We start from the raw sequence: 22081 nt of genomic DNA on the forward strand, positions 1-22081 counted from the left end.
GAGGTAGTGGGTCACGGCTTTCTTCTGTTCTAGCAGGCGGGAGAACATGAGCAGGGTCGAGTTCCAGCGAGTCGGGCTATCGCAAATGAGGCGTCTCACCGGCATGTTGTTTTTGCGCTGAATTTCCGCAAAGCGTGCCATGGCTGTGTAAGACCGCCTCAAATGCCCACAGAACTTCCTGGCCTGCTTCAGGACATTCGCTAAGCCAGGGTACTTTGCCACAAATCTTTGAACCACTAGATTCATGACATGTGCCATGCAGGGTATGTGTGTCAGCTTCCCCATATGCAAAGCGGCAAGCAGATTGCTGCCGTTGTCGCACACCACGTTGCCTATCTCCAGGTGGTGCGGGGTCAGCCACTCATCCACCTGTTTCTTAAGAGCAGCCAGGAGAGCTGCTCCAGTGTGACTCTCCGCTTTGAGACAAGCCATGTCTAAGATGGCGTGACACCGTCGTACCTGGCATGCAGCATAGGCCCTGCGGAGCTGGGGCTGTGTAGCTGGAGAGGAGAACTGCCACTCAGCCAAGGAGGAGGAGGACAGCGAAGAGCATGTAGCAGGAGGAGAGGAGGTGGCAGGAGGCCTGCCTGCAAGCCGTGGAGGTGTCACAATTTGGTCCGCTGCGCCCTGCTTGCCATCGTTCACCACCAGGTTCACCCAATGGGCTGTGTAGGTAATGTAGCGGCCCTGCCCGTGCTTGGCAGACCAGGCATCCGTGGTCAGGTGTACCCTTGACCCAACGCTCTTCGCAAGAGATGACACCACTTGCCTCTCAACTTCACGGTGCAGTTGGGGTATGGCCTTTCTCGAAAAATAAGTGCGGCCTGGCATCTTCCACTGCGGTGTTCCGATGGCCACAAATTTACGGAAGGCCTCAGAGTCCACCAGCCGGTATGGTAACAGCTGCCGAGCTAACAGTTCCGCCACGCCAGCTGTCAGACGCCGGGCAAGGGGGTGACTGGCCGAAATTGGCTTCTTCCGCTCAAACATTTCCTTCACGGACACCTGACTGCTGCTGTGGGCAGAGGAGCAGGAACCGCTCAAGGGCAGAGGCGGAGTGGAGGAGGGTGCCTGTGAAGGTGGAAGGGAGAAAGCGGCAGAAGCAGATAATGCACCTGATGGAGGAGGAAGAGGAGAAGGAGGGTGGCTTTGCTTTTGTGTGCTGCTGCTGCTTTTGCTCAGGTGGCCATCCCATTGCTGTTTGTGCCTTTTCTCCAGGTGCCTTCGTAAGGCACTTGTCCCTACGTGAGTGTTGGCCTTTCCACGGCTCAATTTTTGTTGGCAGAGCGAACAGATGGCTTTGCTCCGATCTGAGGCACACACATGAAAAAATTTCCACACCGCTGAGCCACCCTGGGATGTGGGCACTATGGGGACCTCAGCAGCTGATGCTGAAGGGCAAGTTGGCTGGCTGTACATAGGTGGCAATACATGGTGCCGGACACTGCCACCAGCTGTTTCTGACGAAGAGCTGCCCCAGCTTCTTTCAGCAACTTCTCTCCTCCTCCTACTCTCTGACTCCCCCTCTGAACTGTCCCCCTCTTCATCTCCTCTATTGGGTACATACAGAGGATCCCTATCATCGTCATCATCGTAATCATCCTGCCCAGCTTCGCTTGCCTCAGACAAATCCAAACATGCACCAACATCAGTAGGTCCTTCATCCTCCTTACACGTTACATCCATAATGTTGCCGCGTAACTCAGACATATGAGCTGGTGAAAATTCATCTGGCTGTAACAACAATGGCTGTGCATCAGTGATTTCACCACTAAATAATTCTTGCGAAGTGTCAAATGCAGCGGAAGTGGTGCTAGTAGTAGCGCTGGTGGCTGAGCAAGATGAGGTGTTCTGTGTCGCTAAATACTCAACCACGTCCTGACAATCTTGGGAGGTGATGGGACGTGCCTTCTTCCGAGCACTGTACTGTGGGCCAGGTCCACACGAAATTACATTTACACGACCTCGCGCAGACCTGCCGGGTGGCCTTCCTCTGGCTCTGCCACTACCTCTTCCTCTACCTGTTTTGTCCATATCGGGTATGCACGGAGTGGTATATCACACTGCGTGCACTCACGTAGGTAGGTGGGTTCACTTAACTGCGCAGGTATGCGCACTGATGCGGTGGGTTCACTGAACAGAACAGGTATACAGTGGCGGGTTCACAGAACAGGTATGCAGTGGCGGGTCCACTGAACAGAACAGGTATGCAGTGGCGGGTTCACTAAACAGAACAGGTATACAGTGGCGGTTCACTAAACAGAACAGGTATGCAGTGGCGGGTCCACTGAACAGAACAGGTATGCAGTGGCGGGTTCACTTAACTGCACAGGTATGCGCACTGATGCGGTGGGTTCACTGAACAGAACAGGTATGCAGTGGCGGGTTCACTAAACAGAACAGGTATACAGTGGCGGTTCACTAAACAGAACAGGTATGCAGTGGCGGGTCCACTGAACAGCACAGGTATGCAGTGGTGGGTTCAATGAACAGGTATACAGTGGCGGGTCCACTGAACAGAACAGGTATGCAGTGGTGGGTTCACTAAACAGAACAGGTATGCAGTGGCGGGTCCACTGAACAGAACAGGTATGCAGTGGCGGGTTCACTAAACAGAACAGGTATACAGTGGCGGTTCACTAAACAGAACAGGTATGCAGTGGCGGGTCCACTGAACAGAACAGGTATGCAGTGGCGGGTTCACTTAACTGCACAGGTATGCGCACTGATGCGGTGGGTTCACTGAACAGAACAGGTATGCAGTGGCGGGTTCACTAAACAGAACAGGTATACAGTGGCGGTTCACTAAACAGAACAGGTATGCAGTGGCGGGTCCACTGAACAGAACAGGTATGCAGTGGCGGGTTCACTTAACTGCACAGGTATGCGCACTGATGCGGTGGGTTCACTGAACAGAACAGGTATGCAGTGGCGGGTTCACTAAACAGAACAGGTATACAGTGGCGGTTCACTAAACAGAACAGGTATGCAGTGGCGGGTCCACTGAACAGAACAGGTATGCAGTGGCGGGTTCACTTAACTGCACAGGTATGCGCACTGATGCGGTGGGTTCACTGAACAGAACAGGTATGCAGTGGCGGGTTCACTAAACAGAACAGGTATACAGTGGCGGTTCACTAAACAGAACAGGTATGCAGTGGCGGGTTCACTTAACTGCACAGGTATGCGCACTGATGCGGTGGGTTCACTGAACAGAACAGGTATGCAGTGGCGGGTTCACTAAACAGAACAGGTATACAGTGGCGGTTCACTAAACAGAACAGGTATGCAGTGGCGGGTCCACTGAACAGAACAGGTATGCAGTGGCGGGTTCACTTAACTGCACAGGTATGCGCACTGATGCGGTGGGTTCACTGAACAGAACAGGTATGCAGTGGCGGGTTCACTAAACAGAACAGGTATACAGTGGCGGTTCACTAAACAGAACAGGTATGCAGTGGCGGGTCCACTGAACAGAACAGGTATGCAGTGGCGGGTTCACTTAACTGCACAGGTATGCGCACTGATGCGGTGGGTTCACTGAACAGAACAGGTATGCAGTGGCGGGTTCACTAAACAGAACAGGTATACAGTGGCGGTTCACTAAACAGAACAGGTATGCAGTGGCGGGTCCACTGAACAGAACAGGTATGCAGTGGCGGTTCACTAAACAGAACAGGTATGCAGTGGCGGGTTCACAGCACAGGTATGCAGTGGTGGGTTCACAGCACAGGTATGCAGTGGTGGGTTCACAGCACAGGTATGCAGTGGTGGGTTCAATGAACAGGTATACAGTGGCGGGTCCACTGAACAGAACAGGTATGCAGTGGTGGGTTCACAGCACAGGTATGCAGTGGTGGGTTCACAGCACAGGTATGCAGTGGTGGGTTCACAGAACAGGTATGCAGCCAGACAGGAACAAGCTAAGCCTAACTAATCTTTCCCTGAGAGACAGTCTGCAGCAGCTCGCCCTACTCTGACTAATGCAGGCACACGAGTGGCCGTAATGGCCGCCGCTGCCTGCCTTATATAAGGGGGGGTGGGGCTCCAGGGGCTAGTGTAGCCTAATTGGCTACACTGGGCCTGCTGACTGTGATGTAGAGGGTCAAAGTTGACCCTCCATGTGCATTATGGGGCGAACCGAACTTCCGCAAAGGTTCGCCTGCGGGACGCGAACGCGAACCACTGAAGTTCGCATGGAACCGTTCGCAGGCGAACCGTTCGGCCCAACTCTACCTCCCACAGACAGCTATCTAAAGCTAAAAAGAAAGAAAATAAGACTTTTTATTAAATGTAAGCTTGACATTAACCAGTTCTTGTGCCGGCTACAGTATATCTATGGCCCTTGAGACTTCATCTTAGCTCCAGGGGCGTAGATATACGTACCTCGCCACTCGTGCCTGCTCTGTGCATGTCCTCTTCACCGCATGTTAGTACACTGATCGGTGAATGGGAACACACTTATTCACCGAGCAAACTGCCTGCGCTCAATGATCACTGGCATCAATGAGAAAACCACACACACAGCACTTCCTGTGTACTGTTCACAGTACACAGGAATAAAGTGGGGAGGCCAGTTAAATAAAAATAAATAAATCCCTCAGTAATTATCCCTTACATCATCCCCTCTCCCATAGTTATCAAAATAAAACACTTGTAAAGAAAAAAAGACATTAAAAAAAATACACAAATAGTTATCTAAAGACTCCACTTTTTAATATGGATGTCATGAGGGTATAATACTGTTATTTTTGCAAATAAAGGTTTGTAATTAATTAATGATATAGTGTCAATGAAGAACAAAACTGAAAAAATGCACCTTTATTTCCACCATACAATGCACTAGGGATGTAATTTAAACGTTGTAAATAATAGTCAGGACAAATTGGAAAATAAAACGTGTGGATTTTATCCACAGTAGCATGTTTTATTTTAAAACTATAATAGCTGCAACCTGAGAAATACCTAATGTTTTCCATTTCCTTTTTCTTATTATTCCCGTTAGATTTCATTTAGAATAAAACAATTCTTAGCAAAAAGCAAAGAAAACCTAATTGGTGGCAAAAAAACAACAACAAAAAACCCAAGATATAGATCATTTCATTGTGATAAGTATATAGGTAGAAAAAAAACAACGTTTTGTAAGAAATAATACCTTTTAATGGCTAACTAATAGAGTTAAATGATGCAAGCTTTCTGGGATCTAGTCCCCTTCTTCAGGCATATTTCCAGATGTAAGCTGAAGTAAAACACTGATGCAGATAAATGGTAAACACGAAGATGACAGTTGTGCTGGTTACTGTTTATCCGTTAGGTGTCAGGTGATCAGCAGGCTGGAGCCAGTGAGTTAGTGCAACCATACATGAAATCCAGCAGGTTTCTGAAGATCATGAAGCCAAATCAATCATGTTACATAAGGTGTCATGAATCCTGTTCCACAATTTAAACCTTCTGTTAATGTCTTGAACATTTTCATAAATTTGTACTCAGAAACTTTTCTTGATTGATCATTTTTGAAGTTACCCTTAAGAACAAGTACTTTTAGATCTTGCATGCTGTGTCCTGGTTCACAGAAGTGTTGGCCCACTGGTGTGTCCATTTTACCCTCATTAATTTTAAAGCGGTGATGGTTTATTCTTGTGCGCAGTTTTTGTCCTGTTTCTCCTATATAGATTCCTCTTGAGGGGCATTTCATGCAGCGTATCATGTATACAACATTGGATGACTCGCAGGAAAATTGGTCTTGTATTTGATGATATTTCTGTGAGTTTGGTATTTGTATTTGGCTTGTGCTCAAGATATAAGGGCAGGTCTCACACCTTGTGTTATTGCAGGGTAATGTGCCTGGAGTCTCTGGTGTAGATAATGCACTTCTGATAATCATTTGTCTCAAATTGGGAGGTTGTCTGAAAGCAAGCAGTGGTAAATCAGGAAAAACATCCTTCAGGCGTTTGTCTTTATGGAGTATTGGTTGTAGGGCTTTTGATATCTTCCTCAGTGTCTTTAATTTTGGGTTGTAGGTTACCACAATTGGGATTCTGTTGTTTTCAGTCTTTGGGGTGTACTTCAACAGTTCCTCTCTTGATTTTAAAGTTGCTCTGTGTATTTGATCATCAACGATTTGTGGATGATATCCCTGATCTATGAATATTTTACGTAGTGACATAAGTTGTCTGTCTCTGTCCTCTGAATTAGAACATATTCGGTTATACCTCAGAGCCTGGCTGTAAACAATAGATTTTTTGGTGTGTTCCGGGTGGAAACTCTTCCATTTTAGGTAAATATGCCGGTCAGTTGGTTTACGGTATATGGATGTTTGTAAAATTCTATCTTGTATATAAATTGTGGTATCCAGGAAACTGACATGGGAGGTTGAAAAGCTGAGCGTTAACTTGATGTTCTTGTGGTACTCTGAGAAGTTTTTGTGGAATCTGATTAATTCTTCCTGTGATGCTGTCCAGATTAATAGGATATCGTCTATAAATCTGAAGTAAGCCCATGGTTTAATTTCACAAGTTGAAAGGAAGTTTTCCTCCAATCTGGCCATAAACAAATTTGCATACTGGGGCGACATCCTACTTCCCATAGCACTGCCCATTGTCTGTAGATACAATTATTATTGTGATAAGTAGTGATAAAGGTATTGGCGAATGAAAGGGAGGAGAGCTAAAATGTAAAGATTGCTCTGGTCCATGAGGGGAACACTACCTGTAGTGGTCAAGCTGTTAATTAAGGTGGAATGAAAGAAAGATTTCCTAGCATATGAGATTCCCTTGTCCTCCCTGATCCCTAAAACTACCCCCTCCCTCCCCCCAAGGTTACCACCTGTCTTACAGCTCACCCACCCTTACCTTTCCATTCCTGACCCTACTGAAATAATGCCTAAATCTAACCTTTGAAGGGACCTGTTAAAACAAATACTCACCAGTAGAGGTGGGCCGAACGGTTCGCCGGCGAACGGTTCCAGGCGAACTTTGGTGGTTCGCGTTCGCAGAGAAACGGGAGCTTTTTTTCAAAGTTCAGTTTGCCTATAGACTTTAATGGCCGCCGACTTTAACGGTTAATAGCAAAGTCCCCTTACATAGTAGAAACACCAAAATTGTTGGGAATGTTAAGTGGAATAGTGGGAACAAGCGGAATTTTTTTTTTTCAAAAAGACCTTATACTTTTTGAGAAAATCAATTTTAAAGTTTCAAAGTAAAATGCGCCGATTCATAAAAAAAAAGAACCGATTCATTAAAAAGAACCGGATCATTCAAGAACCGTTAGTATAGCAGAGAATGCGTCCTGAGCAGGACGTGAAGCTGCCGGCTCTGCTGCTGTCTCTCCCCACCTGCCTGCACCTGTCACCCTCACCTAGCCTGGCACCCGGTGCACCCATGGGTGCCAGGCTAGGTGAGAGTGACAGGTGAGGAGGTGGGGAGAGACAGCAGGAGCCGGCAGCTATGCGTCCACAAGGAGACATTCTCTGCTATGTGGGAGGCGTCGGAGATCTTCAATCAACTTAATTGAAGATCGCAACATAAGAGGATACAGTTCGTTGGATCGTTTACCGTGGATATTGGCGTGGGAAAACTTTTTTAAAGGTACAGGTAAGTATTTATGGTTAATTTAGAATAATAAAATATTTTTCTCGTGGTTGTGTTTTTATTTCATTTAACCCTTTGTGGAAATGGGTAAGGAGTACTTTGTACCCCTATACTCATTTCTCCTGGGAGGGGGGTGGGGATCTGGGGTCCCCTTCTTAAAGGGGACTCCCAGATGCCACCATGAGCCCCCCCAGGGAGTCGTCACCCCCACCTCCTCCTGGGGCACCGGAGATGGGGAAGAGCCCCTTGTCCATGGATTGGACAAGGGCTCCGGGGGTGGAGGAGGGGAAGGCTTGGCCGCCCCTCCCCCCCGGAGCCCCCCCATACCATGGACCATGCGGGGTGGTATAGCTCCGGGTGCGAAGCCCCAGTCGGCCGGGGCTCCGCATTCTGGCTATCCCAGTCTGCATGGGGGACAAGGGGTTACAGAGGCTCGGGAGGGGGGACCCCACGCCATTTTTTTTCAAATTTCCCACACACAGCAAATAAAAAAAAATAAAAACATTTTTAAAGGACTTCCGAGGCCACAAATGTGAAAAAAAGTTAAATACCTTTTCATAATCCATATCCATTGAGGACGCCATCCGCACCCTCCCGTTAATTCCGCCATGGCTCCAGCACTAATAATGGCCCTGGTCGAGTCCCGACCCCTCTGAACGGGTCGGGTTCTAAACTATCCCCCTCAATATGGCTGCCACAGATTGCCGTGGCTGCGCAGTCCGCATAGACGCGATTGCGGCTGCGCAGCTCTAGCACTTCCTCCCGATGCGTCCGATGTATGCACGCATATTGATGACGCGGCGGGAGGAGGGCCTAGAGCTGCGCAGCCGCAATCGCATCTATGCAGACTGCACAGCAGCGGCAATCTGTGGCGGCCATATTGAGGGAGGAATGAGAACCTGACCCGTTTGGAGGGGTCGGGGCCCGACCGTGGCCGATATTACTGCGGGAGCCATGGGAGAATGAATGAGAGGGCGCGGATGCCGTCCTCCATGGATCTGGATTATGAAAAGGTATTTAACTTTTTTCACATTTGTGGCCTAGGAAGTCCGTTAAATATTGTTTCCTGCTATCTTTTTAACATATCCTGCAAATTTGGTGTTGCTAGGATGTAAGGGGCCTTTGCTATTAACTGCTAAAGTCGGCGGGTGATGATAACCAACCAGAATTATAGGGGTGCAAAAGTGCTGAATTCTGCCATAGGCTTCCATAAGGCTCCCTATTTCACTTTCAAAAATCTCAAATCTTTTCAAAGGGCGATGGCTCAGCAGTGGCAAATTTTCTAGCATTGTAGGGACTATTAGGGGGATCATGACTGGTGAGTTTCGGGCCCCTAGGCCGAAGAGGTCATAGCCTAGGGCAGGGGTGCCCACACTTTTTCGGCTCGCGAGCTACTTTAAAATTTGCCAAGCCCAGGAGATCTACCAACATTTAGGTAGCTAGGTTTACGTGCCTTCAGTATAGGTAGATAGGTATAGGGGCCTTCAGTATAGTTAGCCAGGTATAGTGTAGTTAGGTGTAGGTGGCTTCAGTATAGTTAGCCAGGTATAGAGTAGTTAGGTGTAGGGACCTTCAGTATAGTTAGCCAGGTATAGAGTAGTTAGGTGTAGGTGGCTTCAGTATAGTTAGCCAGGTATAGTGTAGTTAGGTGTGGATGCCTTCAGTATAGTTAGCCATGTATAGAGTAGTTAGGTGTAGGGACCTTCAGTATAGTTAGCCAGGTATAGTGTAGTTAGGTGTGGGTGCCTTCAGTATAGTTAGCCAGGTATAGTGTAGTTAGGTGTGGGTGCCTTCAATATAGTTAGCCAGGTATAGAGTAGTTAGGTGTAGGTGGCTTTAGTATAGTTAGCCAGGTATAGTGTAGTTAGGTGTAGGGACCTTCAGTATAGTTAGCCAGGTATAGAGTAGTTAGGGGTAGGTGCCACTCACCTCCCTCCAGTTCCAGCGGCGGTGTCTGGGGCTCCTCCTGGTCTCCCCTCCTTTCGGCCGCGCTGGCTAGAGTCAGTGCAGATGCGCGGCATAGAAGAAGACTCCGGCGAGCGAAGAAGGCGGCAGGCAGCGTGCGCTGACGCATTGTGCCCAGCACCGCCCCCAGTTATGACGTCGCGGCGTCCTCCATTCCCGCTGCACTGCCTCTCTTCTCTCTGCCTCTTCCGATTGGCTAGCGGCCGACAGGGGTGCAAAAGTGGTAAAATCCCCCATAGGCTTTCATTGGGTCTCCTATTTCAAGTTCCAAAATCTCACACCATTTCAAAGGGCAATGGCTCAGCGGTGGCGAAACTCACCAGTCATGATCCCCCTAAGAGTCCCTACAATGGTAGAAAATGTGTAACTGCTGAGCCATCGCCCTTTGAAAAAATGTGAGATTTTGGATAGTGAAATAGGGAGCCAATAAAAGCCTATGGGGGATTTTACTACTTTTGCACCCCTGTAACTCTGGTTTACAGAGATGTAGGGAACCCATCTTTGGAATCCAAGTCTAACAATATGTCTTCTACCTGCATGAGACATTTCGTGAGATTCAGACGTTGCTAACGCCCATGGCTGCGATTTATGTACGTCAGAATCACCACCATTGAAATTGCCCAAATAAACAGGTTTTTGTGACCCTAGGCCATGACCTCTTCGGCCTAGGGGCCCGAAACTCACCAGTTATGATCCCCCTAACAGTTCCTACAATGCTAGAAAATTTGCCACTGCTGAGCAATTGCCCTTTGAAAAGATGTGAGATTTTGGAACTGTAAATAGGAGACCCAATGAAAGCCTATGGGGGATTTTACCAATTTTTGACCCCTGTAACTCTGGTTTGCAGAGATGTAGGGGACCCATCTTTGGAGTCCAAGTCTAACAATATGTCTTCTACCTGCATGAGACATTTCGTGAGATTCAGATGTTGCTAACGGCCATGGCTGTGATTTATGTACGTCAGAATCACCGCCATTGAAATTGCCCAAATAAACAGGTTTTTGTGACCCTAGGCTATGACCTCTTTGGCCTAGGGGCCCGAAACTCACAAGTTATGATCCCCCTAACAGTTCCTACAATGCTAGAAAATTTGCCACTGCTGAGCAATTGCCCGTTGAAAAGATGTGAGATTTTGGAAAGTGAAATAGGGAGCCAATAAAAGCCTATGGGGGATTTTACTACTTTTGCACCCCTGTAACTCTGGTTTGCAGAGATGTAGGGAACCCATCTTTGGAGTCCAAGTCTAACAATATGTCTTCTACCTGCATGAGACATTTCGTGAGATTCAGACGTTGCTAACGGCCATGGCTGCGATTTATGTATGTCAGAATCACCACCATTGAAATTGCCCAAATAAACAGGTTTTTGTGACCCTAGGCTATGACCTCTTCGGCCTAGGGGCCCGAAACTCACCAGTTATGATCCCCCTAACAGTTCCTACAATGCTAGAAAATTTGCCACTGCTTAGCAATTGCCCTTTGTAAAGATGTGAGATTTTGGAAAGTGAAATAGGGAGCCAATGAAAGCCTATGGGGGATTTTACTACTTTTGCACCCCTGTAACTCTGGTTTGCAGAGATGTAGGGAACCCATCTTTGGAGTCCAAGTCTAACAATATATCTTCTACCTGCATGAGACATTTTGTGAGATTCAGACGTTGCTAACGGCCATGGCTGCGATTTATGTACGTCAGAATCACCACCATTGAAATTGCCCAAATAAACAGGTTTTTGTGACCCTAGGCTATGACCTCTTTGGCCTAGGGGCCCGAAACTCACCAGTTATGATCCCCCTAACAGTTCCTACAATGTTAGAAAATTTGCCACTGCTGAGCAATTGCCCTTTGAAAAGATGTGAGATTTTGGAACTGTAAATAGGAGACCCAAAGAAAGCCTATGGGGGATTTTACCAATTTTGGACCCCTGTAACTCTGGTTTGCAGAGATGTAGGGGACCCATCTTTGGAGTCCAAGTCTAACAATATGTCTTCTACCTGCATGAGACATTTCGTGAGATTCAGACTTTGCTAACGGCCATGGCTGCGATTTATGTACGTCAGAATCACCGCCATTGAAATTGCCCAAATAAACAGGTTTTTGTGACCCTAGGCTATGACCTCTTCGGCCTAGGGGCACGAAACTCACCAGTTATGATCCCCCTAACAGTTCCTACAATGCTAGAAAATTTGCCACTGCTGAGCAATTGTCCTTTGAAAAGATGTGAGATTTTGGAAAGTGAAATAGGGAGCCAATAAAATCCTATGGGGGATTTTACTACTTTTGCACACCTGTAACTCTGGTTTGCAGAGATGTAGGGAACCCATCTTTGGAGTCCAAGTCTAACAATATGTCTTCTACCTGCATGAGACATTTCGTGAGATTCAGACATTGCTAACGGCCATGGCTGCGATTTATGTACGTCAGAATCACCACCATTGAAATTGCCCAAATAAACAGGTTTTTGTGACCCTAGGCTATGACCTCTTTGGCCTAGGGGCCCGAAACTCACCAGTTATGATCCCCCTAACAGTTCCTACAATGCTAGAAAATTTGCCACTGCTGAGCAATTGCCCGTTGAAAAAATGTGAGATTTTGGCACTGTAAATAGGAGGCCCAATAAAAAACCTATGGGGGATTTTACCAATTTTGGACCCCTGTAACTCTGGTTTGCAGAGATGTAGGGAACCCATCTTTGGAGTCCAAGTCTAACAATATGTCTTCTACCTGCATGAGACATTTTGTGAGATTCAGATGTTGCTAACGGCCATGGCTGCGATTTATGAACGTCAGAATCACCACCATTGAAATTGCCCAAATAAACAGGTTTTTGTGACCCTAGGCTATGACCTCTTCGGCCTAGGGGCCCGAAACTCACCAGTTATGATCCCCCTAACAGTTCCTACAATGCTAGAAAATTTGCCACTGCTGAGCAATTGCCCTTTGTAAAGATGTGAGATTTTGGAAAGTGAAATAGGGAGCCAATGAAAGCCTATGGGGGATTTTACTACATTTGCACTCCTGTAACTCTGGTTTGCATAGATGTAGGGAACCCATCTTTGGAGTCCAAGTCTAACAATATGTCTTCTACCTGCATGAGACATTTTGTGAGATTCAGACGTTGCTAACGGCCATGGCTGCGATTTATGAACGTCAGAATCACCACCATTGAAATTGCCCAAATAAACAGGTTTTTGTGACCCTAGGCTATGACCTTTTCGGCCTAGGGGCCCGAAACTCACCAGTTTTGATCCCCCTAACAGTTCCTTCAATGCTAGAAAATTTGCCACTGCTGAACAATTGCCCCTTGAAAAGATGTGAGATTTTGGCACTGTAAATAGGAGGCCCAATAAAGAACCTATGGGGGATTTTACCAATTTTGGACCCCTGTAACTCTGGTTTGCAGAGATGTAGGGAACCCATCTTTGGAGTCCAAGTCTAACAATATGTCTTCTACCTGCATGAGACATTTTGTGAGATTCAGACGTTGCTAACGGCCATGGCTGCGATTTATGAACGTCAGAATCACCACCATTGAAATTGCCCAAATAAACAGGTTTTTGTGACCCTAGGCTATGACCTCTTCGGCCTAGGGGCCCGAAACTCACCAGTTATGATCCCCCTAACAGTTCCTACAATGCTAGAAAATTTGCCACTGCTTAGCAATTGCCCTTTGAAAAGATGTGAGATTTTGGAAAGTGAAATAGGGAGCCAATGAAAGCCTATGGGGGATTTTACTAATTCTTGCATCCCTGTAACTCTGGTTTGCAGAGATGTAGGGAACCCATCTTTGGAGTCCAAGTCTAACAATATGTCTTCTACCTGCATGAGACATTTCGTGAGATTCAGACTTTGCTAACGGCCATGGCTGCGATTTATGTACGTCAGAATCACCACCATTGAAATTGCCCAAATAAACAGGTTTTTGTGACCCTAGGCTATGACCTCTTTGGCCTAGGGGCCCGAAACTCACCAGTTTTGATCCCCCTAACAGTTCCTACAATGCTAGAAAATGTGCCATTGCTGAGCAATTGCCCTTTGAAAAGATGTGAGATTTTGGAACTGTAAATAGGAGGCCCAATGAAAGCCTATGGGGATTTTACCAATTTTGGACCCCTGTAACTCTGGTTTGCAGAGATGTAGGGAACCCATCTTTGGAGTCCAAGTCTAACAATATGTCTTCTACCTGCATGAGACATTTCGTGAGATTCAGACGTTGCTAACGGCCATGGCTGCGATTTATGTACGTTTATGTTTGCTGCTGCGATTTATGTTCGTCAGAATCACCACCATTGAAATTGCCCAAATAAACAGGTTTTTGTGACCCTAGGCTATGACCTCTTCGGCCTAGGGGCCCGAAACTCACCAGTTATGATCCCCCTAACAGTTCCTACAATGCTAGAAAATTTGCCACTGCTGAGCCATTGCCCTTTGAAATGGTGTGAGATTTTGGAACTGTAAATAGGAGGCCCAATGAAAGCCTATGGGGGATTTGATCACTTTTGCACCCATGTAACTCTGGTTTGCAGAGATGTATGGAACCCAACTTTGGAGTAAAAGTATAACAATATGCCTTCTACGTGCATGAGACATGTCGTGAGATTCAGACGTTGCTAATGACAATGGCTGCGATTTATGTTCATCAGAATCTCCACCATTTAATCTCCACCATTCATCAGAATCTCCACCATCAGAATCTCCCCAATTGCCCAAATAAACAGGTTTTTGTGACCCTAGGCTATGACCTATTTGGCCTAGGGGCCCGAAATTCACCAGTTATGATCTTCCTAAGAGTTCCTACAATGCTAGAAAATTTGCAACTGCTGAGCCATTGCCCTTTGAAAAGATTTGAGATTTTTGAAAGTGAAATAGGGAGCCTAATGGAAGCCTATGGCAGAATTCAGCACTTTTGCACCCCTACAATTCTGGTTGGTTATCATCACCCGCCGACTTTAGCAGTTAATAGCTAAGGCCCCTTACATCCTAGCAACTCCAAATTTGCAGGATATGTTAAAAAGATAGCAGGAAACAATATTTAACCTCCCTGTCGGTAAGCCCGTGCTGAGCACGGGCTATGCCGCTGGAAGGCACCGCTCAGGCCCCCCTGGGCCGATTTGCATAATTTTTTTTTTTTGCTACACACTTTGCTAGCTGTATATGCAATCCGATCATCGCCGCTACCCACCGATCCGCCGCTATCCGTCGCACCGCAGCCGCCCCGCCCCCCCCCCCGACCCCGTGCGCTGCCGGGCCAATCAGTGCCAGGAAGTGCTGTGGGGTGGATCGGAGTCCCCTTTGACGTCACAACGTCGATGACGTCGGTGACGTCATCCCGCCCGTCACCATGGCGATGGGGGAAGCCCTCCAGGAGATCCTGTTCTTTGCACGGGATCTCCGGATCTCCGATCGCCAGAGGCGATCGGAGGGGCTGGGGGGATGCCGCTGAGCAGCGGCTATCATGTAGCGAGACCTTGTCTCGCTACATGAATTTTTTTTTTTTTAACAAAACGGCTTTGCTGCCCCCTGGCGGATTTTAATAAACCGCCAGGAGGGTTAAAGGACTTCCGAGGCCACAAATGTGAAAAAAAGTTAAATACCTTTTCATAATCCAGATCCATGGAGGACGCCATCCACGCCCTCCTGTTCATTCCCCCATGGCTCCCGCAGTAATACCGGCCCCAGTCGGGTCCCGACTTCTGACCCCTCCGAACAGGTCGGGTTCTCATTCTCCACTCAATATGGCCGCCACAGATTGCCGCGGCTGCGCAGTCCGCACAGACGCGATTGCACCTGCGCAGCTCTAGGGCCTCCTCCTGCCTTGTCATCAATATGCGTGCATACATCAGACGCATCGGAAAGAGGACCTAGAGCTGCGCAGCCACAATCGCATCTATGCGGACTGCGCAGCCGCGGCAATCTGTGGCAGCCATATTGAGGGGGGAATGAGAACCCGGTTCGCGAACCTAAAATCGGAGGTTCGGCCCATCACTACTCACCAGCTTTAAATAATTAATACTCTTCCTTTGCGGATGATCTGGGCAAAGAATTCCCGCTATAATATAGCCAGATAGGAGTTATCTGTTTCAGTGCATAACTTGGTCTCTGGTGTTCTGAGCAGGGATGCTCAAATCCGATCCGGATGAAATCCAGATAGTAGCTATTAAGATTTCATCCGGATAAACTCAGATCACCTGTGTGTGCTGGGCGGGGGGTTAGATCTTACCTATCATGACGTCTTGTTCGTCCGTCCCTCGGCACCTCCCACGATGCGCTCCAATCCGGCGTCACATGACTAAAAACACTTCCTACTTCCGGGTTGAAGGAGGAAGTGTATAGTCACATGACGCCGGATTGGACCGCATCGTGGGAGGCGCCGAGGGACGGACGAAGAAGACGTCATGATAGGTAAGATTAACACCCCCCCCCCTTCCCCCAGCCCGCACAGGTGATTTGAGTTTATCTGGATGAAATCCGAATAGCTACTATCTGGATTTCATCCGGATCGGATTTGAGCATCCCTGGTTCTGAGTAATACCAAAACTATTTGTATAGATACTGAAGCTACACAGCTCTGAGCTATAAAGGGGCTACTAGTTCTAAAATCTTACATCTCGCACGGCAGAAGTGCTAACATGATTCGGATCTACAACAGTGTTCACCTGCATGTTCATATAACCGTAACCCTAATTCTTGTTCTAAACGTAAAATAAAAAAAACCCTTAAAGTATAACGGCAGAAGCATCATCTATGGGATAAATCGTTTACAGAAGAGCTGGACATGAGGTGGGCCGAAATTTCACATATGCAAAATCATAATCGTAATGCAAAAGTTCAGAGAAAATTGTAATTCATTTCGTATGTAATAGTAATATTTTATCATTTCACATAATTTTTAGCATCATTTTCAAGACATTTTGTGAAATGTTGTGCCGACTTTGGCGGTTATTAGCAAATCCCCCATACAGGCTATTGCTACCAAAATTACTACATATGTTAAGCAGAAGAGTGGGTAGGAGAGAAAAAGATAATTTTTCAACAAGTTGTAGTTGTAGTTTTTAAAAAAATCGATTTTAAAAGTGCAAAGAAAAATGTTTTATAAACTTTCATCTTTCAGTTTTAAAAATATTTTTTTCTTTGTACTTTTAAAGTCGATTTTCTCAAAAACTACAAGGTGTTTTTGGAAAATTATTTTTTTTTTACTTTTTGTACCCACAATTCTCCTTAACGTATGTAGCACTTTTGGCGTCAATAGCATGTGTGGGGGGTTTGCTATTCACTGCTAACGCCGGCATTAAATTACGCAAAATTTTACGCAAAATTACAATGGACTACACAAAATCAATTGCATTTACAAATCGTAATTACGTATAGGCGTAATTGTGAAAATGTATGCAAAATTTTGCGTAATTGAGGCCATTAGGTTTTTGGAAAAAACCTTTGTAGAAAGCCTTAGCCTAAATGGCCTTCCTAACAACCTGTCATTTTTTCCCTATTACATCCCTGCAATCTCAGATCCACCGGTTCTAATAATCTAGTCATACCCAGAGCCCACCTGGAAACTTCTGGTCCCAGAGCCTTCTGTCATGCTGCTCCTACATTATGGAACTCCTTACCTCAGCAGATCAGGACAGCTCCATCTCTCGACGTGTTTAAATCCAGACTGAAAACCCACCTGTACAGTTTGGCATTTGCAGAAATATAACTTGTTGTGTGAACACTTCATCCTACTACCAACTAATGAATCTGAGAGAGCCTAAGGGCTTTGAGTCCTATGGGAGAAAAGCGCTATAGAAATGTTATTGTTGTTGTTATTGTTACATTATTGGGGATCCATCACAGGGCGAGGAAACCCTAACTTGGGAATATTCTGCTCGTGGCCAGAACTGTGAAATCTGATGATGAAATGTTTGGACCACCTATGAGAAATATAAGCCACCAGGGTGACATTCAGTTGTCCAGCCTCTGTAAAGTTGATTTGTTAGTATCAGGTGGAGGTTTGTTGTTATTTTCAAGGTTTTCTGATGTTCTCATTGATGCTGATTGTTTTTTTTGTGTTTTTTAGTCTAGAACATGCAGACAGTCACAGTCCAACCAGCAACCTTCTCCCAATCCGTGACTGTAACCCATGCAGGACCTGAGACCTGGAGCTCCGGAATATGCGACTGCTGTGAAGAAATGGGCATATGTAAGTGTCCCTGTTATCTGAGTTATCCTCCACACATGACATTGGGAATTTGTACGGAGTTGCCCCCTCTCCACTCCTCCTCCGCTCCTCACTAATGAGCAGTCTCCACTCCTCCTCCGCTCCTCACTAATGAGCAGTCTCCACTCCTCCTCCGCTCCTCACTATTGAGCAGTCTCCACTCCTCCTCCGCTCCTCACTAATGAGCAGTCTCCACTCCTCCTCCGCTCCTCACTAATGAGCAGTCTCCACTCCTCCTCCGCTCCTCACTAATGAGCAGTCTCCACTCCTCCTCCGCTCCTCACTAATAAGCAGTCTCCACTCCTCCTCCGCTCCTCACTAATGAGCAGTCTCCACTCCTCCTCCGCTCCTCACTAATGAGCAGTCTCCACTCCTTCTTCGCTCCTCACTAATGAGCAGTCTCCACTCCTCCTCTGCTCCTCACTAATGAGCAGTCTCCCCTCCTCCTCCGGTCCTCACTAATGAGCAGTCTCCACGCCTCCTCCGCTCCTCACTATTGAGCAGTCTCCACTCCTCCTCCGCTCCTCACTAATGAGCAGTCTCCACTCCTCCTCTGCTCCTCACTAATGAGCAGTCTCCACTTCTCCTCCTCTCCCTCACTAATGAGAAGTCTCCACTCCTCCTCTGCTCCTCACTAATGAGCAGTCTCCACTTCTCCTCCTCTCCCTCACTAATGAGCAGTCTCCACTCCTTCTTCGCTCCTCACTAATGAGCAGTCTCCACTCCTCCTCCGCTCCTCACTAATGAGCAGTCTCCACTCCTCCTCCGCTCCTCACTAATGAGCAGTCTCCACTCCTCCTCCGCTCCTCACTATTGAGCAGTCTCCACTCCTCCTCCGCTCCTCACTAATGAGCAGTCTCCACTCCTCCTCCGCTCCTCACTAATGAGCAGTCTCCACTCCTCCTCCGCTCCTCACTAATGAGCAGTCTCCACTCCTCCTCCGCTCCTCACTAATAAGCAGTCTCCACTCCTCCTCCGCTCCTCACTAATGAGCAGTCTCCACGCCTCCTCCGCTCCTCACTATTGAGCAGTCTCCACTCCTCCTCCGCTCCTCACTAATGAGCAGTCTCCACTCCTCCTCTGCTCCTCACTAATGAGCAGTCTCCACTTCTCCTCCTCTCCCTCACTAATGAGAAGTCTCCACTCCTCCTCTGCTCCTCACTAATGAGCAGTCTCCACTTCTCCTCCTCTCCCTCACTAATGAGCAGTCTCCACTCCTTCTTCGCTCCTCACTAATGAGCAGTCTCCACTTCTCCTCCGCTCCTCACTAATGAGCAGTCTCCACTCCTCCTCCGCTCCTCACTAATGAGCAGTCTCCACTCCTCCTCTGCTCCTCACTAATGAGCAGTCTCCCCTCCTCCTCCGGTCCTCACTAATGAGCAGTCTCCACTCCTCCTCTCCCTCACTAATGAGCAGTCTACCCTCCTCCTCCTCTCCCTCACTAATGAGCAGTCTCCACTCCTCCTCCGCTCCTCACTGATGAGAAGTCTCCACTCCTCCTCTGCTCCTCACTAATGAGCAGTCTCCACTCCTCCTCCTCTCCCTCACTAATGAGCAGTCTCCACTCCTTCTCCTCTCCCTCACTAATGAGCAGTCTCCTCTCCTCCTCCATTCCCTCACTAATGAGCAGTCTCCACTCCTCCTCCGCTCCTCACTAATGAGCAGTCTCCACTCCTCCTCCTCTCCCTCACTAATGAGCAGTCTCCACTCCTCACTAATGAGCAGTCTCCACTCCTCCTCCGCTCCTCACTAATGATCAGCCTTCACTCCTCCTCCGCTCCTCACTAATGGGCAGTCTCCACTCCTATTCCGCTTCTCACTAATGAGCAGTCTCTACTCCTCCTCCGCTCCTCACTAATGAGCAGTCTCCACTCCTCCTCCGCTCCTCACTAATGAGCAGTCTCCACTCCTCCTCCACTCCGCACTAATGAGCAGTCTCCACTCCTCCTCCGCTCCTCACTAATGAGCAGTCTCCACTCCTCCTCTGCTCCTCACTAATGAGCAGTCTCCATTCCTCCTCCTCTCCCTCACTAATGAGCAGTCTCCACTCCTCCTTCGCTCCTCACTAATGAGCAGTCTCCACTCCTCCTCCACTCCTCACTAATGAGCAGTCTCCACTCCTCCTCCGGTCCTCACTAATGAGCAGTCTCCACTCCTCCTCCGGTCCTCACTAATGAGCAGTCTCCACTCCTCCTCCGCTTCCTCACTAATGAGCAGTCTCCACTCCTCCTCCGCTTCCTCACTAATGAGCAGTCTTCACTCCTCCTCCGCTCCTCACTAATGAGCAGTCTCCACTCCTCCTCTGCTCCTCACTAATGAGCAGTCTCCACTCCTCCTCTGCACCTCACTAATGAGCAGTCTCCACTACTCCTCCGCTCCTCACTAATGAGCAGTCTCCACTCCTCCTCCGCTCCCTCACTAATAAGCAGTCTCCACTCCTCCTTCGCTCCTCACTAATGAGCAGTCTCCACTCCTCCTCCACTCCTCACTAATGAGCAGTCTCCACTCCTCCTCCGGTCCTCACTAATGAGCAGTCTCCACTCCTCCTCCGGTCCTCACTAATGAGCAGTCTCCACTCCTCCTCCGCTTCCTCACTAATGAGCAGTCTTCACTCCTCCTCCGCTCCTCACTAATGAGCAGTCTCCACTCCTCCTCTGCTCCTCACTAATGAGCAGTCTCCACTCCTCCTCTGCACCTCACTAATGAGCAGTCTCCACTTCTCCTCCTCTCCCTCACTAATGAGAAGTCTCCACTCCTCCTCTGCTCCTCACTAATGAGCAGTCTCCACTTCTCCTCCTCTCCCTCACTAATGAGCAGTCTCCACTCCTTCTTCGCTCCTCACTAATGAGCAGTCTCCACTCCTCCTCCGCTCCTCACTAATGAGCAGTCTCCACTCCTCCTCCGCTCCTCACTAATGAGCAGTCTTCACTCCTCCTCCGCTCCTCACTAATGAGCAGTCTCCACTCCTCCTCTGCTCCTCACTAATGAGCAGTCTCCACTCCTCCTCTGCTCCTCACTAATGAGCAATCTCCACTCCTCCTCTGCTCCCTTACTAATGAGCAGTCTCCACTCCTCCTCCGCTCCTCACTAAAGAGCAGTCTCCACTCCTCCTCCGCTCCTCACTAATGAGCAGTCTCCACTCCTCCTCTGCTCCTCACTAATGAGCAGCCTCCGCTCCTCCTCCGCTCCTCACTAATGAGCAGTCTCCACTCCTCCTCCGCTCCTCACTAATGAGCAGTCTCCACTCCTCCTCTGCTCCTCACTAATGAGCAGCCTCCACTCCTCCTCCTCTCCCTCAATAATGAGCAGTCTCCACTCCTCCTCCGCTCCTCACTAATGAGCAGTCTCCACCGCTCCTCCGCTCCTAACTAATGAGCAGTCTCCACTCCTCCTCCTCTCCCTCACTAATGAGCAGTCTCCACTCCTCCTCCGGTCCTCACTAATGAGCAGTCTCCACTCCTCCTCTGCTCCTCACTAATGAGCAGTCTCCACTCCTCCTCTGCTCCTCACTAATGAGCAGTCTCCACTCCTCCTCCACTCCTCACTAATGAGCAGTCTCCACTCCTCCTCCGCTCCTCACTAATGAGCAGTCTCCACTCCTCCTCCGCTCCTCACTAATGAGCAGTCTCCACTCCTCCTCTGCACCTCACTAATGAGCAGTCTCCACTCCTCCCCCTCTCCCTTACTAATGAGCAGTCTCCACTCCTCCTCCGCTCCTCACTAATGAGCAGTCTCCACTCCTCCTCTGCTCCTCACTAATGAGCAGTCTCCACTCCTCCTCTGCTCCTCACTAATGAGCAGTCTCCACTACTCCTCCGCTCCTCACTAATGAGCAGTCCCCACTCCTCCTCCGCTCCTCTCTAATGAGCAGTCTACACTCCTCCTCCGCTCCTCACTAATGAGCAGTCTCCACTCCTCCTCCTCTCCCTCACTAATGAGCAGTCTCCACTCCTCCTCCATTCCCTCACTAATGAGCAGTCTCCACTCCTCCTCCGCTCCTCACTAATGAGCAGTCTCCACTCCTCCTCCGCTCCTCACTAATGAGCAGTCTTCACTCCTCCTCCGCTCCTCACTAATGAGCAGTCTCCACTCCTCCTCCGCTCCTCACTAATGAGCAGTCTCCACTCCTCCTCTGCTCCTCACTAATGAGCAGTCTCCACTCCTCCTCCGCTCCTCACTAATGAGCAGCCTCCGCTCCTCCTCCGCTCCTCACTAATGAGCAGTCTCCACTCCTCCTCCGCGCCTCACTAATGAGCAGTCTCCACTCCTCCTCCGCTCCTCACTAATGAGCAGTCTCCACTCCTCCTCCGCTCTTCACTAATGAGCAGTC

General features: G+C 48.4%; 1 protein-coding gene across 5 annotated transcripts in view; it reads left to right on the forward strand.

The window, feature by feature from the left end:
- LOC137560841 (cornifelin homolog) overlaps window positions 1–22081 on the forward strand; it is an 83423-nt gene that overhangs the window by 36908 nt on the left and 24434 nt on the right. For 4 of the 5 annotated variants that reach the window (XM_068271977.1, XM_068271980.1, XM_068271981.1 and 1 more), the window contains exon 2: window positions 17611–17733. In XM_068271977.1, the coding sequence (XP_068128078.1) occupies window positions 17619–17733 (115 nt within the window). In that variant the 5' untranslated portion in view covers window positions 17611–17618. The remainder of the gene's footprint in view (window positions 1–17610; window positions 17734–22081) is intronic. The other variant, XM_068271978.1, reaches the window with a different exon arrangement.

Source organism: Hyperolius riggenbachi, chromosome 3 (genome assembly GCF_040937935.1).
Source record: "Hyperolius riggenbachi isolate aHypRig1 chromosome 3, aHypRig1.pri, whole genome shotgun sequence".
NCBI lineage: Eukaryota > Metazoa > Chordata > Amphibia > Anura > Hyperoliidae > Hyperolius > Hyperolius riggenbachi.